The sequence below is a fragment of the Penicillium brevicompactum genome, assembly GCF_028827555.1.
Source record: "Penicillium brevicompactum strain IBT 35665 chromosome Unknown utg000002l_segment0_segment0, whole genome shotgun sequence".
NCBI lineage: Eukaryota > Fungi > Ascomycota > Eurotiomycetes > Eurotiales > Aspergillaceae > Penicillium > Penicillium brevicompactum.
Window position 1 is genome coordinate 306638 of NW_026623205.1, and position 17251 is coordinate 323888.

The following is a 17251-nucleotide window of genomic DNA, read 5'->3' on the forward strand; positions in this document are numbered from 1 at the left end:
ATTAGGAAGATCCAAGATCGAGTACTCATAGAATCATGCATAATGTTTCCTTTCCGAGTGACGATGTACGGACACGAGAACTGTTACAAATGATGAGAAGAAAAATCCGAAGTCTTCTATGCCCAGGCGGGTAGGTAATCCCCCACAAGCCGATTCGGGTGAAACTTGAGCGAGACGAAAGGGGACTTGCAAATGAGAGTGACAATGACCATGAACATGCCATGGCGCTAAATCACGTCGATGGGACACGTCCCCTCATATTACGGGGCGCAGAACACGCTCCACATCGTGCAGAACAGGGCTCGGGAATTCCGGGGTTGTGTTTGCCGAGTCCTCAAGCTCGGAATATGTGGGGAAATTTGAAGGCTAGGGCCCAGAATGACGTTAAATGCCCTGCAGACCCAAATCACTTTTCCTGCAAGCCGCGGGAGAACAGAGCTGGTCGCATCAAGGCGAGTTAAATTTCTCAATATGATGTTTTCTCGTGATGCCTTCGCCCGGGTGTTCGTTATTTGCTCAATTGGGTTCGTATCTACGACGGGTGCAAGGTAAGTAACGCCCAATCAAAAACAGACCAGGGGTTCGTTTTGCTCAGACTGATATGTGGCTGTACCAGCAGTGGTACCATTGTCCATCCGGAACAGTATACATTTCGGTCTCAAACCTCAGATCACAATGACTCGAATTCGTGCTTCACCCTGTCGCAGTCTCAGTCTATTCTCACTGTGGACTATGGAAATGAGATAGGTGGTTTTCCACTGTTTCAAGTACATCCCTTGTCGGGACCAGTGCAGATTGAAGCCAAATACACCGAGGCTAAGAATGGCCTAGAGAGCCCCTCTGGTGATGGACCTTGGACGTTCTCGAACGGATTGTCCAACACATTTCGAGTGGAGACATTCAATGTCACCACGCCCGGAAAGTTCCAGTCTTACTTCATTCAGGGAGGCTTGCGCTGGCAGACTCTACGACTTCTTAACACAGATGGAAGCGTACGCATTTGTGGAGTCGGAATTCGCTCCCAAAACGACCAAACTCCTATTTCCGAGCTCCCAGGGTCTTTTGAAAGCTCTAATTCCATGTATAACGACATCTGGGCACTTGGACCTCGAACTGTGCAGCAAGCTTGTATTGCCAAGGACGCAGCACCATCGACATGGCAGATCACCGGTGAAGGCGTTCTTCTCAGGGGCCAACAGTCTGCCCAGTCGGTAGTGGGACCTGAATATGCCAATTATACGATGTCTTTCAGCACGAAAATTGTTCGTGGTGGCACGGGCTGGAGAGTTGCGAGTGGCATGCTTGGATTCGGTCCTTCTTTTGTCATCACAAGTAGTGATGCAGACTCGAGCTTCCTCAACACCAACCGCACTGTTGTCCCCGCAAACAAGCTTGCTGTGGCTTACGGATATAACTTGGTCAATCAGACGAGCTTGGAGGGTGGCCCGGCTTCATACTACCCGCTTCCATTCAATGTGCAAGAGGGACAGTGGCTTCGAGTCTCAACAAAGATCATGCCAACCGGCTATGATGTTTCCATCAACAATATCTCGGTAGCTCACGTCCCATTCTTAGCGCTCCAACCTACCTATAATTTCTTGGGTGGCTCGGCGGATAGGTTTACCGGTACCTGGGGATTTGGACCTTATCAAGACCAAGTCGCACTCGTCAAGGACGTCACAGTGCAAGCCCATAATGGTACAGTGATCTACCAGAATCCAATGACCGATGCATCAATTCTTGAAGAGTATGGAGTGATGCCAAATAAGCACTCAGTCTGCTTGGATGGGGCTAAACGCGACCGGCTAGTGTGGTCTGGAGACGCTGGCCATACCTTGCGCGTCGTCTCTGCAAGCACACACAGAGAAGATTTCATCAATGGCACCCTCGCCTATCTGATGGAGCGACAGATCTCCTCTGGGGAATTTGCGGGATACTTTTCCATGTCCCCTGCATTAGGGCAGTCCTCCAAGTACACTTCGATCTACAACTCCGTTGGCCTCCAAGATTACCAGATGATATTCTTAAATGCCTTCGCCAGGTACTATCTCAACTTTGGAAACAAAGATTTCCTCAAGAAGTACTGGCCTCAAGTCAAGGTCGGAGTTCAGGCCATTATACCACTCATTGATACCTCCTCGGGCCTGGCATCGGGCTCGTTCTTCCTGGGGGATGGCAATGGAACTGCCGCATCTTCTCTGTTCGTCTACACACTCAATCAAATGGCCACAGTCGCGGACCACGTTGGAGAGACTGGCAGCGCTTCGTCCTGGAGGTCCGTTGCCGCGGATGTTCGCACAGCTATCAACGAAAAGCTCTGGAGCGACAAGCTTGGAACATACAGCGAGAGCACATCGTCTCGCAATCAAACCTCAATCGCCAGCACGGCATGGGCAATTCTCGCCAACGTGGCCAATTCCACCCAGGCCGAGTCAGCCATTGCAGCCCTTTCAACACTCAAGAATGGCATCGGCTACAAAACCAACTCGAATTCCAAATCCAGTGCCGAGCTTTCTCCATTCATTTCCGGGTTCCTCCTTGAAGCCGTTCTCCAACATTCTCGCGCAGGCGCTAGTCGTTCATCATCATCAAGTGCTGTGATCTCCACGCTGCTATCTCAGCTCTGGCCTGCAATGATCACCAATGACGAATATGCTACTGGTACATCTTGGGAGTACATATTCCCCGATGGCCGACCTGGATTGGGATTTTATACCTCACATGCGCATCCCTGGGGCGCTGCTCCGACGTTTGCTTTGACGGAGTACGTCTTGGGTATTCAATCTACCGCGCCGGGCTTTGCAGAATGGGACTTCCAACCTGGGGTACTTACCCCCGGTGTCTCATGGGCAAAGGGAAGAGTCCCTACTCCCCATGGAACTATCACTGCAAGCTGGAAAGTGAACAGCGATGCAAATGAAATTGATATTGAAGCTTGCGCGCCCCGGGGTACTCATGGAACCATCAGACTGCCGTTTGCTGTGAAGTCATACAAGGTTAACGGTACAAAGCATAGCGTTGCCTCGAAGAACTTCGAGCTGAAAGTGACGAGTAAGGAATGTTTGCGCGTTGTTGTGTCTCTTTCAAAGGCCCTTTGAACGACGTCAGGCTCCGGACAAGGTGATATAGTTCGCGTGATTTGATTTGATTCCAGAACATGAAGGCATGAGATAATCCAAGTATTTCACTCATTACTAAGGTTGTAGGAAGTGCGTAATTGGTGTCCATAGGAAGTCATATAGAGTGAGCAAATGACGGCTGGACCGATGCGGGATAGCTTGAGGGACACTAGACCCAATGCGGTTAGCCCCTACATCATCGGCGCGCAGCTGCATCGCGTCCCCAGTTTTTAGTCCCCTTCGTTGCCAATGCGACTTTTTCTGCCGCAATCGATTTCAATTGACTTTCCTCTCGTCTCTCTCTCTTCTCTTTTCTTCTACTAACTCCACAGAATTCAGAATTTGATGCGCAAAGCTTCTCACAATGGTTGATTATTCCGCCTGGAAGGTCGTCGACTTGAAGGCAGAGCTCAAAAATCGCGAGGTCCCTCAGACCGGTCTCCGCGTCAAGCAGCAATTCATTGATAAACTGGAGGAGCTTGACTCACAGACAGGTCAGACTGAACCCGCAGCTTCAGCTGTCGAAGAGGAAGAGACTTCCGCAACAGCGCCACCTGGCCCAGATGCTACTTCGCAAGCACCAGTTCCCGAACCCGAACAATCGCAGCCCGATGAACCGAAGGAAGAACCCTCTGCGCCAGAGCCGGTGCCAGACACGGCATCTGACTCGAAGAACGAAACAGAGGACCTAGCCCAGCAACACGCCGACACGGTAACCAGCGCAGAGTCAGAACGAGTCGAGAATGACACAAAGCCCATTGGAGAAGCGACCACATCGGATAATGCGCCTCAGAAGGAAAAGTCTCCGGCTGCGGAGGCCCCTTCTGCCCATTCTCCCGCAGATGCGAAAATTGAAGATCCGAAGACAAAGACAGAGGACTCTGTCAAGCCCCAAGAAAAGTCAACACCATCCGCCCTTCCATCTCCCGGTACAAACACCGATGTAAATACCGAGCTGTCAACGCCCCTGCCCACCGAAGAGGCATTGGAGGATACACGCAAACGGAAGCGCCGAAGTCAAAGTCCCGCTCCTACCCTTGAAGAGATCGCCAACAGGAAGGCTCGCGCGGAGGAAGCAGTGCCACACGTGCTGATGAAAGATGATAAGGGATACGATGATCAGAAGCCCACGGAAAATACCACATCGGAGAGGCTCAATGACAATGTGCTTGCCGAGCAGCAAGCGCCATCGCCCAAGGCCACCGGCAAGCAAGACGCTCGTTTCCGCGGGTTGTTTGCATCCCGCAATGAACCTCCCAGACCCCCCTCTCCTTCCCAGGACATTGTTATGCAAGACGCAGACGCAGGGCCAGCACTACACGCCGCCACATCGGCCCTCTACATCGATGGCTTGATGCGCCCACTACAGCCAACTGCGCTCCGCAAGCACCTCTCCACCCTTGCATCTGCCCCCGAAACTTCCTCTGACTCCGACCCCATCATTGAATTCTACCTCGATTCTATCAAGACTCACTGTTTCGTCCGATTCACCAGTACGGTCGCCGCTTCTCGGGTCCGCTCTGCTCTTCACGGAACCGTGTGGCCCAACGAACGAAACCGCAAGCAGCTTCGTGCGGATTTCATCCCAGACGACAAAGTCAAGGATTGGATTCAGACAGAAGAGGATTCTCAAACCCGTTCTGGTCCCGCTACCCGGTGGGAAGTGAGATACGAGACATCCGACGACGGAACTACAGCTACGCTTGCGGAGGTAAGCTCTGGCGCTGCCGTACGCAGAGAGTCCGGATTCAACCGCACTCCCCCTCTCGGTCCACGCAGTGATCGTGAGCGCACGAATCGCCGTCATTCTCCCCCGCCCCCGGCGCCCGCCCCGAGACCCGGTCAGGGCTTCAAGCCTCTGGATGAACTCTTTGAATCTACGACATCCAAGCCCAAGTTATACTACCTCCCTGTGCCCCGCCCCGTTGCCGACAAGCGCCTGGACCAGTTTGATGAGCTTATCCGAAAGGGCGCATTCCCTCGTCGTGGCGGCGATGAGATGCGACGAATTACATTCGAGAACGAAGATCAGTTCGTGGACATTGGACCGGAGAAGATGGCACCTAGTTCTCGACCTGGAGCCGGACGTGGAAGGGGTCGTGGTGGACGACGTGGAGATTGGCGCTAAAGTATGACGAAAATCGACCTTTGACCATGTACAATACCAGCAGTGAATGCTCAAATTTCATGCCACGTTGAATGCAAGGCATAGAGCCAACTATTTTTATTTTTTGAATTGTTCTATTGAGCCCTACCAGTCAGCATTGTTGTAGTATTGTTTCGTCCCTGAAAGCCAAGGGCCGATACCCGTTTGATCCACATCCAAGCCATGGAAGGCTGTGAGCCAAGCTTAAAAATAGACCAAGCCTTTGGATCGTCAGCCTTGGGATTTTCTTTTATTTCTCGTCCAATAAACCTGTCTGTCACTTTCTTCTGGGCTGCATAAGCCCAACACACTCGTTTATCTTCTTTGTTCTTGGCTCGACGATTGTTGTGGCGTCCCCTCCCCTGTCGATCCGGATAAGATAAACAGAAAATTAGTGAAACTCCCAAGGCTCACCGACTCCTCACCTTCACATCTCACAGCCAACATGGGTTGGCCAGTGTGCAATTCAACAACTGAAACCCTAAACAGTATGTCCCCTCCAAGAATGTGGAGTGACCGCGACTGACCCGAGACTAGTCGAGGAGGTCGATCTTTGGGATGGCGGCATCACCTTCCACCTCCTGGCGCTCCTGGTGGGCGGCGCTTGCGCAATCATCGCATGCGGCGTATCATTCTGGCTGATCGTCCAGCACGCAACGCATTACAGTAAACCGATCGAACAACGACAGTGAGTTTCGGAGAGAAATCCAGGGCACCGAGCGCCTGCGACTGCGCCGCGCGACACATTCGCTAACATGGTTCATCGCTTCTAGTATCATTCGCATTCTGTTCATGGTACCCGTCTATTCCCTCGTCGCCTGGCTCAGTATTTTCTTCTACCACGATTCCGTCTACTTCGAGGTCCTCGGTGACTGTTACGAAGCCTTCTGTATCTCCGCCTTCTTCTCCCTCATGTGTCACTATATCGCTCCGGATTTGCATAGTCAGAAGGATTATTTCCGCGGGATCCAGCCGAAACAGTGGCTTTGGCCGCTGAACTGGATGCAGAAATGTTGCGGTGGTGAGCGCATTTGGCGCACCCCGCGCAGCGGCTTGACCTGGTTCAATGTGAGAGGGATATGAGCAGATTCGGAGTCCTCGCGTACTGATTGCTGTATAGATTGTTTGGGTCGGAGTCTTCCAATACTGTGTTATGCGCGTTCTCATGACCATCGTTGCCGTCGTCACTCAGGCATTTGGCCTATACTGCGAGGAGTCCCTTAGTCCCGCATTCTCGCATATCTGGGTAAGATCTGGCTTGGTCCTACTTGTTTCATATGTTTCCGAACGCCTTGCTGATACCTTCTGGATAGACTGTCGTTATTGAATCGGTATCCGTCACTATCGCCATGTACTGCTTAATTCAGTTCTATCATCAGACCAGTCAAGATATCAAGCAGCACCAGCCATTTTTGAAGATCCTGTCTATCAAGCTTGTCATTTTCCTTTCTTTCTGGCAATCGGTATGTTTTGGTCTACTTTTGCGCATTGGACGTCTTCTGACTTGAAGCTCTAGACCTTGATCAACCTTCTGGTCTCCGAAGGTGCCATCCAAGCGACAGACAAAATCGCACTCAATGATCTCAAGACCGGTCTTCCAGAGCTGATGATCAATGTTGAAATGGCGATCTTTGGTATCTTGCATCTGTGGGCCTTTGCATGGAGACCCTACAGACTCAACGGCCAGTCATCTGCAGTGACCGATTTCTACGGAAATGGCAAGATATCCTACGAGGGCGGACGCTATGGAGCGAAGGCCCTGATCGACGCCATGAACCCACTCGATCTCTTCAAAGCCATCGGCCGAAGTGCTCGCTGGCTATTCGTGGGTCGTAAGCAGCGTATGCTGGACCCCAGCTACCGGCCTCAAGATGACACAACTGGTCTCCAGCCTCCCCAAGAAGGCAGCGAGCTCACCCAACACGGCACCGCCTATGTTGGCGCGGGGACCGCCGTACCCGGAGGCCGGGCGGGCCGCTATACCCCGGACGAAGAGGGCGCAGTGCTTCTCGCCCACCCACAGCCAAACCCCGAGATTGCACTCATTGGCACCTCTCCGTATGCGTCCGACTTTGATGACAACGTACACGACTCCCAAACCCGTTTCTATGGCCAAAGCTCCTCCTACGATGATTCCCCGCTTCGCAGCCATGACAACTTGCACTCCGAGCCTCTGGTCCACCCTTACCCTTCAGACGGCCCTCTGCGAGAACAAGTGCCCATGCCCATGCCGGATCCCTACAGACCTCCGCCCCCGTACCCAGACAGCCATCACCCCTGATCTGTGTCTATGATTCTCTTTAAATGCCTTTGCCTTGTCGCTTTGAAAGTACTCTGCAAGCATTGCTATCATTTTACATTTTCTGACCTCACGCTACCCACGAGCACTTTGAGACTTTTGCGCATTCAGTTTTCTTCCATTGATGTCTTGTTGCGTGGATTCGGATACCCGCCTGTTCACTTATCGGCATATTTTGTTCTTGGTGTCATTTACTCACCCTTGCATACTTGCTTTGCATCACTGCCGGATTAAACTTCTTGTATACTACTATTACCACTTCTTTGACACAGCAACCTATCAACATGCATTTTCTTGAATTCAAGCCGATTATAAGCCTTTTGCATTCTCAGAATAAAACTATTTCCTTTACACTGCCCGTCCTCGCTTCTTTCGAACAGTGAGTGTATCAAGCAACCCTTTTTGTGGTCTTCTAGATATCCATGGATCTCATTCATTGACACTAGGAAGTCTCATTCGCAAAATCACTCATCGCATCCCCATCAAGCCTCAAAAACGTCAAAGCATCCATCTCCTTCGCACCGACACTACGGTAGAATCTCAAAGCACGCTCGTTCCGTTTATAACAAAGCCATTCAACCCTCGCGCAACCAAGTTCTTGAGCTTTCTTCGCAACCCCCTGCACCAAAAGCCTTGCATATCCTCTGCAACGATACTCCGGAAGAACATAGAGGTCCTCAAGGCAGAGCCCGGACTTCGCAGCCCACGCAACAAACGTGGTAAAGTAGAAAGCCATTCCGGCGACCTCGCCTTCTGGGGCTTCAACAAGTAAGGCTTTTGCATTATGTGTAGCAATTGGATTGCCGGCGTCATTGGCATGCAGCTGATCAAAGCCAAGCGCAATTAGGAGATCGGCTTCGGTTGCTGTAACGGCTTGCGCGACGTTTTGCTCTGAGGCAGTTGCTTGCATCATTTTCAGTAGAAGAGGTACATCTAGAGTATATTTGATTCAGAGTATGATTATTGACGATGGGTCTGGCTACTTACCTTCACGTACAGCAGGTCGTATGGTCGCCATTGTTTAAGGTTGATTGATGAGAGGGTCTTGGATGGATTTCTTACTCAGGTGCTATTGTTATATAGTCGAGGTTAGGGCGGGATGCGATTTGCGGGGGCGTATGTCGAATGAAGGGCGTGCATGTTTCTCAAAGAGAGTTTGTCGTTTTCGCACAGCCATTGAACAAAGCCTCGAATATCAAAGCCCTTCCATTTGTAGGTTCGTAAATTCATTCGGCGGATATTTTTTTCTCTTCAGCCTGTAGCCGTGACATTTGTAAGGAATACTGTAGCGCTTTAGCACCACATTAGAGAGCTGGTCACGATGTGCCCTTTTGTTTCTGATTCGCCAGCTGAGCGTCTACATACGATTTAGACACCTTTGAGAAGTTTGGGAACATCTGAATCCTTAGAATATTGCATTTCGAAGTTCGTTATCTCGTTACGAGCATCTTCCAGTCATGAAACAGGAAAAGTGGAAGCATAGACCCAAGCGTTGGCAGCGCGTGCTTGAGACAGTGTAATTCATAATCGTCGTGGAAGCGAAAACAGGACAAAGCTCATCCCATTAGTACGGACCCGGCATTGAACCGGGAATGCGGTCCTCGCCACCCATCTGCATACCAATGCGGTATTCCAGACGTGATTTAGCTGCCTTGCTGCTCGCTTGTATGATAGCAGTTTGGCGGCCGAGTTCTCGCATGCTCTTGACGCTTTCGCCGAGCTGACCGAGCAAAGAGATCAGTTGCACGTCGTTGCTTTGGGAGATCACCTCGGTGGTAAAAGAGCTTTGCTCCGCTGGTGACAGGATGGATAGGTGTGAGAGGAGGGAATTCACATCGCGAACAATGGGGTGGGACAACTTGGTATGCTTGTCATCTTCGGAGTCTTGTAATCCAAGTCCTGCATGTGCCAGGCTGGAGAGATATGATTTGATGAGCGAAATGCGGGACTCGAGTGTGCGCACTGCGTTCAAGCGGGTGGTAAGGTTTGCAACCACTGTGAGAAAACCAGTTAGCATCTTTGAAGAATGACAAATGTTTTGAGAGAGGACTTACATTCTTCGTCCGCCTGAGAGAGCTCGGTCTCGGAGCGCTGCTTGTCTTTTTTTTGCATGTGCGCGTTTGGTCGGTTCTTGGATTGCGTTTAGAGAAGCAGTGCCAGACGTTTGAACAATGGTGTCAATGCCGATCATCTCTGATTCTCCCGTCTCCACTGAGTATGGTAATTCACGGAACTTGATGCTCAGCTTCCCTTCTTCGCCATCAACCTGCATGTCTTTTGCGTCGGGGGTAGTCTCGGCTTCGTAGACACTCTCGAAAATGCCGAGGGGTAGCTTTGCGCCATTCGAGGCCGATGCTTGGTCTTGTGGGTGGAAACCGAGGAAGACAGCTGATTCATTGTAGTCTCGGAGGATCTGTTGGTGGAGAGGGAGGTAGGCGCCTGTCGGCCCACTTGGCGGAGCGATTGCCCACCACCCGACCAGCTCAAGGGCCGGGCTCTTGTGCACATCCTTGACTGTAAAGTGATCAGTTCAGCTCTTGTTTAGTCTGGTGAGGGGGGGTCCAGGTCCACGTACGTTGCTGCAAGCGCTCTTCGAACCAAGATGCGACCATGATGATTTCATTGTGCTCATTGATCGTCACTGGGCATTCGAATGCATGCTCCAGGGTTATCTCTCTTCCATTTTGCTGGCCTAGAAGGCCGCCAAGCACGGGCTCGGTGTGCTGCCGCGCAAGGTGTCGAGTGATTTGGTCGGAGACGGTGAGCAGGACGAGCGGGTGGAGCTGGATGTGAAGCCCGGAGTCGGATGACTTCTGTGACACCAGAGATCGGGTAGGATTCATGACTGGAGGCGGAGAAGGAGTAGGGAGAAACTTATTGTAGACAATCGACCAGTAGACGGGCCTTCGTGGGCCAATGACTGGTCGGATTGATGCGGTCATGTTTGGCATGTTTGCTTCTTCTGCCTCAGGCGATCGCAGGTGGGGCCGATGTGCTTTGAGCTTTCCCCGCGGTCCGCAGAGAAGGTGGACTTCTTCTGTTGATTCTGTGAAATTTGTCGACTTTTTGGGGGAAAGAGAAGAAAAGACTGTGGACGACTTTCTCGCAAGAAACATCTCTCTCTTTCTAGCTCAACAGTCTCCCTCTCGACACCCTCCCTCGCTCTCCCGTCTACCTCCCTCCCTCTCAACTTTCTCCACGCCCTTCAATATCTACTCCCCCAAAGCTCACTCTCTGCAAATCCCACTCTCTCGTCATGGGGATCCCTTCTACTTTCGAGGAGGTTAAAACTCATCTGGCTCAAGTCCTGGACAGCCCATCCACAGCCTTGAACATCCCTCTTATCGAAACCCTCAAACTACAACTGTCCGACTCAACAGATCCAGTGGTTCCTATCACCCTACTATCGCAAATCCCAGCTCTCTTGGCCGTCTTACAAGAGGATCCCACGCCTATAACCACTCTTGCCATCCAGGCAACTGCCTCCTTCACCTTCACTGATCTTCAATCCATTGAGCCGCCTATCAATCTTCTCGCTGGCCTCCAGGCCCCCTCGCCACCGGTCAATCTTCTCGCCCTTTCACTGTTGTCTAAAGCTGCACAGACCTCCAGTGAAGCTGCTATTGTCGCCGGAGACTCGACTTTAGTAGCTGCTCTTGTGGAAACATCTTTGCTGAACGCCTCAGGAGAAGTCGCAGACGCTGCGTCAAACACGCTGTGGGAACTTTTGAAGGTCGATGCGGCTACCAACCTTGAGAATGAAGACAATGGTCATGCTCTGGAAGGAAGTCATGTAGGTCAAGGCCTTTTGTGGAGGAGGGTCTTTACCGATAAGGACGTCTATGGCTCGTTTTTCAGAATTTGCAGCCTTCAGACCGATTCAGCCCTTAGCCTATCAAAATACCAACGTACCCAAGCTCAGGCAAGGCTATTTGTTCTTCTGGTGAGGGCCGCAAAGATACGTTGGGACATCATTTCAACATCTCAGATTCCGGATATCGAAACCAAATACCGAAGCACCAGTCTGCTACATTTCGCAACGAATGAGATGGTTGAGGAGAAAGATGGCCTGATGCAGAACTTGCTGCTTCAATTTTACCGTGACTTGCTGGAGATAGACGCGCCTGGTCTCGTCGCTCGAAGTCATGTGCAGTCCACTTCGACCTTTGCATCCCCTGCTCTCGAATTCCTGATTGAACACAAGGTGCACTCCAAAGTGTTGACAGACTATCTAGATGGGTCACGGCTAGATCCAGTGGATCTCATTTATATGTCCCGTTCAATTGTGGCATATGTCGCTCGGTATGCTGAGCTTTATCCAAACCACCTACTGCGAAGCCCAAATTCGCTAGTCGATGGAATTATATCTCGCATCAACAGATCCCTCGCCATTCCCGCTCTCCAATATTCATCACGCGAAGGAGTCCCTTCGGATGACCTGGCTATTCTGGCCTCACTCCCCCGACCTCTTCTCGTAGAAGCAGGCAAACACGGCGCCAATCCTCTACTGGCAATCCCCACCAATCCTGCAAATGCCCAAGTTCTCGATGTGCTCGCGCGCATATTCCACGGACCAGAGCGAACCAATTTGTCCCAGTCAATGGACCTGAATACATCTGGCCAGACACCAACTGATTGGGACCATGAAGCTGCTGCAGCACGCATTCTTTACTTTCAATATCTCAACCAACACCCCAATTTTTGGGACGATGTCGTCAGCGCTTCCGAGGTTCTAGTCATGCCAGACGTCGCTTTGTCGGCTCACACATTGATGCGGGCCATTGCTACTGCGAACTGGCAGCCGTTGACCTCAGCCTCCCCTCACCCCCACGCGTCACGATTCCAGCTGCCATCCGAGGAGGAGCTGAGTCGAGTCTCTCCAGCAAATATTGGATTATTGCCTTCTTCGGGTGCATGGTCAATACTCACCCCACCTGCTTTGACTACCCTTCTCCCATATCTTTTCAAACCTCCCAAGACATACGCCGACTTTGTTGGGGGCGGCGCATCTGATGCCCATGGAGTTGTTTGGAAAGTAGCCACTGCTAAGCATGATGTTCTCGTCTCGTTGCTCAACCGGCTGCAAGAATCGGATGGACGTCCAGACGGATTCGATGATATCGTTGGCGCCTTGCAAAAGCGTGTGAACGAGGGTCCATGGGGCCCTGTTCAAAGTTCCGGCACTCAAGTGTTGACTGCTGGACTTTAAGTCTACTGTTCTTTTTTTTTTGGTAAGCAGGAATTTTGGAGTCCAATGTATGAATGAGATCAACTCAATGAATCTGTGAGCGCTATCCAAACAAGAGTATCTTGTGCAACCCAATACCTCTTTATTCCACATTACCGACTGGGTCCTTGATGTATTGTGCTTAGTTGTATTAAGCCCGAGGTCGTTGGCCAGTAAGGGTACATCCCTAGCTAAGAGTGATACATACAAATGGAAGTACTGGTCAGGAGTGTCAGTCAAAAGACCAAATAAGGGCTCCCTGGCATAATAAATACCAGCTGGGTGAGGTGTCGCATGTCCTGATTTAGCACCAGCTTAATCCCAAAGGGCCCAATCCTCTCCATCTGTTGGGTCAGTTTCCTTCCCGAAGTACTGGGTTCGAATCCTAGTCCCGATGTCCAGCTAAATTCGTTATCCTTTTTTTTTTTCTAATTCTTGTTTGTCCTTTCTTTGCTTCTGTCTGTTTTATACAAATGCCCCAGTGTTTTTCCGGGATCGGCACGTTTGATCTTAGCGCGGGGAGATTCTGCCAGATCTAGTGCGTTTCCGGTGAGCGGTGAAGAATTATAATTTTCCGGAGTCATCGTCACCTTCAGCTAACATCATATTGACACAGCGCATTGACTTATATAAAAAAGGATGTCACGTCGCGGGGCACCAAAGGGAAAGAAGCCCCCTGGCTCGGAAATTACTTGGGACGCCGACCCTGGTGGTGAGCCCGACACAGCTCCTACCCCTCTGTACCCTGTATGTTTGCTTCTTGGCCTGGGTCACCAGCCAATTCTCTCCTCTCTCTCCAATCCTCTCCATGGCAGAACCCGAGAAGCCAGAGAATTCAGAGAATCCTGCAGAGCCCGCGGCAAAAAAGGAACCCAGAAAGCCTAATTATCCTTACAAACAGAAATACACCGTTCCCTTTGCGCGGAAGTTGAGCCCCGCCGAGCAGACCCAGGTGGATTACTACCGAGGGCTACGCGAAAGATTCCACGATGGCCCCTTCTACTCCGTGCTCGACGCCTCTTCCTCGAACGCTAAGAAGGGTAGCGCGGCGCGCGCGAACTTCGATCCTTTCCACGGCATGCCCACATACTCCGGCCGCTACCAGAGGAAGCGCCGCACCCTCCCCAAGATCACCGGACAGACCTATTGTAAGTTGCTCACGAGGCTGAGGGTAGTACAAGGGTATATGACGACAGGCGATTAACACGGGGAACGTGGAATGAACAGATCTGAAATTCTTCCCCCGCGACTTATGGCAGACACTCCAGCCCAACTTCCGACCTGACGCCTCATTGGATGGTTACCAAGCACAGACATCAGCTGCTGGTATGAAGCGCGGCTTCGAGGACGAGGAAGATGAAGCAGGCCCTTCGAAGCGCAAGGCTGGCGGGGATGATGACGACGGGGGAGGAGGGCGAGGCAGACGGGGAGGAAGCCGAGTTGCTCGACGAGGATGAGGAACAGGCGGAGGACTCCATGGACGATGACTTCTCCGATGACGACGATGATATGGGCGGTGATTACAATGCAGAACAGTACTTCGATGGTGGAGACGATGATATGGGCGATGAAGATGGCGGCGGCGGCGACGATGACATGTAAAATGCAGACTCACGATACCCAGTTTTCCTTTCAATTCCAGCCTTTCTGCCCGCAATGCAATGAATATAAAGATCAACATGTATATCCCTCTCCGCTGCACCTGTAGACTAAATGCCGCCGTATACTCCAACGCCGATCTCGGGGATGACGTCAGCAGATATAATTTGGGTGGAGGGGCAAGTGCGGGCGATAGCAAAAGTTCAACATCAACTCGCAGGATGGGAGACGCCAGTCCGAGGCGCCTAGAGCAGTCAGTCCTCGTACTATATGGATCTGAAACTGGCAATGCCCAGGAAGTGGCCGAGGAATTAGGCGCCTTGGCCGAGCGGCTTCGCTTCACAACGCATGTATCCGAATTGAATCAATGCAAGCCGGTATGACGATATCCCATAAGCACGCGCGTGCGTGCACACATAGCGCAGTCCTGATAGAACACAGGAAGTACTTTCATCTTACACGTTGACTCTTTTCGTCGCGTCAACGACTGGACAGGGCGATTTGCCAGCAAACGCGCGCTTGTTCTGGAAGTCGCTCTTGTTGAAGAAGCTGCCGCCGACATTCTTGAGCGGTGTCAACTTTGCGTGTTTTGGGCTGGGAGATAGCTCGTATCCCAAGTGTGTTGCCTGGCTATTTGTGAGATCTTCTGGCTGACTGTCTCAGGTTCAATTGGGCGATCAGAAAGCTCTATAAGCGCCTGCTGCAGCTGGGCGCGAATGAAATTTATCCTACGGGTGAAGCTGATCAGCAGCATCCAGAAGGGTCAGTTATCTTACCTGCACCGCCAGTAGGATTGGATTTTACTGACACTGTTTTGTGCGCAGACTAGAGGGAACATTTTTACCATGGATGACGGATTTCCGAAAGCACTTACTCGACAGACACCCGCTCCCTGCCGGACAACATCCAATTCCAGACGACGAACAACTTCCTCCAAAATGGACACTGCAGCCAGGAGAAGACAGTGGTCCCGTCCAAGAGCCACACAAAAACAGTCCCGAAGCTCCTTCAGATGAATATCCAGGCCTACACAACCTCGACCATGATCTTCGTCCCATCCCTCACACATTGCCAGCAACCTTGACAGGAAACCAAAGGGTGACTCCGAAAAAACATTGGCAAGATGTGCGCCGTGTGACATTGACCGTCCCAGATTCGGTCTCGTACGTCCCTGGAGACATGATCGCCATTACACCAAAAGGCTCTCCAGCCGATGCGCAGGTTTTGATCGACTTGATGGGATGGCACGACCAGGCCGATCGACCCATCTCCCTTGTCTCAACCGGAGACACAGCGTCTCCTCCACCCATCCCCAGCCTCGACTCATATCCCAACCTCACCTTACGCGCCCTCTTGGTAGATTACTTGGATCTCAGAGGAATACCCCGCAGGTCCTTCTTCTCGACAATTGCACATTACACATCTGATGAAATGCACAAAGAGCGCTTACTAGAATTCACCAACCCAGAGTACCTAGACGAACTATGGGACTACACAACCCGCCCCCGTCGCAGTATCCTGGAGATCCTGCACGAATTCGACACAGTCAAGATCCCATGGCAGCATGCCATCTCCGTACTTCCCGTCATGCGTGCCCGTCAGTTCAGCATCGCCAGCGGCGGCAAGCGCAAGCAAACAGCAGACGGCAAAACACAATTCGAGCTCCTCATCGCCATTGTCAAATACCAGACCGTGATCAAGCGGATCCGCGAAGGCGTTTGTACGAAATATCTCTCAGTGCTCCGACCAGGCAGCACTTTGCAAGTGCAGCTCCAGCCGGGTGGCCTCAATTCCTCTGTCCAGCAACTCACCGCAGCAACAGTGCTCATTGGACCAGGTACTGGAATTGCGCCATTGAGATCCATGCTTTGGGAAAAGGCGGCTCTGGTCCAGGCCTACCGTGAGCAAAACCCAGGCGTCAATCCTCCGGTTGGCCCGACGATTCTCCTCTATGGTGGCAGGAATCGCGAATCGGATTTCTTCTTCGAGGAGGAATGGACTGAGCTTGCTAAACTCATCCCGCTGCAGGTCCTGACTGCTTTCTCGCGGGACCAGCAGCGTAAGGTCTATGTTCAGGATACTGTACGGGAGAACTTTACGCTTTTCTTCTGTCTGCTTCATGATATGCAGGGGTCTGTTTATATCTGCGGTTCCTCGGGGAAAATGCCTCAGGCTGTTCGCGAGGCTCTTATTGAGGCGTTCCAGCATGGAGGGTCTCCTGTGCCTGGGCAGCCGTTTACTCGCGCCCAGGCTGAGGAGTATCTTATCAAGATGGAGAAGATTGGTCGGTATAAACAAGAGACTTGGTGATGGGTCTCCATATGTTATTAAATTAGCCTTCAAGTAGATAATGAGATGTCGAACGCATGTGAGAGGCATGTGCTTGGGGTTTATTGTATGAAACGTCCGACGTAAACGATAGTTGCAATATCACAGACACAAGGCGAAGCGGATTCTAGTATCGTTGGAACTATGCCATCTATCCTTGACTCTTCCAAGGCTCTTGGGTGAGTTATCACAGACTTTCTTACTTTATTCGTATCTAGTAGTTAGGCTGTATGGTTAACCTCGGCACCCGTCGGCGAGAGGGCTACAGTGCCTATTAGTGGCCATCATGGTGTCTTTAGCTACACAACCTGTGTGCGCTGGAAGCTTTCTAGCCCCCCCCCCATATGTACCGGATAATGTCTGCCACTCGAGACCTTTCCCATCCCTTTTTGGTGCTTATCTCTTGCCGCCTTTTGCTCTCAGAGGAAAATTGAGTACGCCTCCGAGCGACCTGATCTTACTAGCTGGCCAAGACCGCCAAACCTTGGAATTTTCTGCCTGCAGTCAAATTGCCGCAGTGAGACACCTGCCTA

General features: G+C 51.5%; 7 protein-coding genes across 7 annotated transcripts; 5 read left to right on the plus strand and 2 right to left on the minus strand.

The window, feature by feature from the left end:
• Positions 1-471: 471 nt before the first annotated feature.
• Positions 472-3098, plus strand: N7506_002890 (uncharacterized protein; the record flags this gene model as incomplete). Its single annotated transcript, XM_056952185.1, has 2 exons — positions 472-548; positions 617-3098. 2 exons carry the CDS (start codon positions 472-474, stop codon positions 3096-3098), a joined length of 2559 nt encoding a protein of 852 aa, XP_056813877.1.
• A 385-nt stretch (positions 3099-3483) lies between these two features.
• On the plus strand, positions 3484-5247 carry N7506_002891 (SAP domain protein; the record flags this gene model as incomplete). Its single annotated transcript, XM_056952186.1, has 1 exon — positions 3484-5247. One exon carries the CDS (start codon positions 3484-3486, stop codon positions 5245-5247), a length of 1764 nt encoding a protein of 587 aa, XP_056813878.1.
• A 463-nt stretch (positions 5248-5710) lies between these two features.
• N7506_002892 (OSTA/TMEM184 family protein) lies at positions 5711-7546 on the plus strand (the record flags this gene model as incomplete). The annotated part of the gene is made up of 6 exons (XM_056952187.1): positions 5711-5753; positions 5803-5953; positions 6039-6333; positions 6386-6511; positions 6579-6728; positions 6782-7546. 6 exons carry the CDS (start codon positions 5711-5713, stop codon positions 7544-7546), a joined length of 1530 nt encoding a protein of 509 aa, XP_056813879.1.
• Positions 7547-8006: 460 nt separating this feature from the next.
• N7506_002893 (GNAT family N-acetyltransferase) lies at positions 8007-8582 on the minus strand (the record flags this gene model as incomplete). The annotated part of the gene is made up of 2 exons (XM_056952188.1): positions 8007-8497; positions 8552-8582. 2 exons carry the CDS (start codon positions 8580-8582, stop codon positions 8007-8009), a joined length of 522 nt encoding a protein of 173 aa, XP_056813880.1.
• Positions 8583-9128: 546 nt separating this feature from the next.
• N7506_002894 (COP9 signalosome complex subunit 6) lies at positions 9129-10515 on the minus strand (the record flags this gene model as incomplete). Its single annotated transcript, XM_056952189.1, has 4 exons — positions 9129-9559; positions 9619-9694; positions 9735-10078; positions 10140-10515. 4 exons carry the CDS (start codon positions 10513-10515, stop codon positions 9129-9131), a joined length of 1227 nt encoding a protein of 408 aa, XP_056813881.1.
• A 305-nt stretch (positions 10516-10820) lies between these two features.
• N7506_002895 (uncharacterized protein) lies at positions 10821-12773 on the plus strand (the record flags this gene model as incomplete). The annotated part of the gene is made up of 1 exon (XM_056952190.1): positions 10821-12773. One exon carries the CDS (start codon positions 10821-10823, stop codon positions 12771-12773), a length of 1953 nt encoding a protein of 650 aa, XP_056813882.1.
• A 657-nt stretch (positions 12774-13430) lies between these two features.
• N7506_002896 (uncharacterized protein) lies at positions 13431-16700 on the plus strand (the record flags this gene model as incomplete). Its single annotated transcript, XM_056952191.1, has 7 exons — positions 13431-13538; positions 13693-13973; positions 14126-14389; positions 14434-14767; positions 14832-15007; positions 15054-15152; positions 15215-16700. 7 exons carry the CDS (start codon positions 13431-13433, stop codon positions 16698-16700), a joined length of 2748 nt encoding a protein of 915 aa, XP_056813883.1.
• Between the last annotated feature and the right edge of the window lie 551 nt (positions 16701-17251).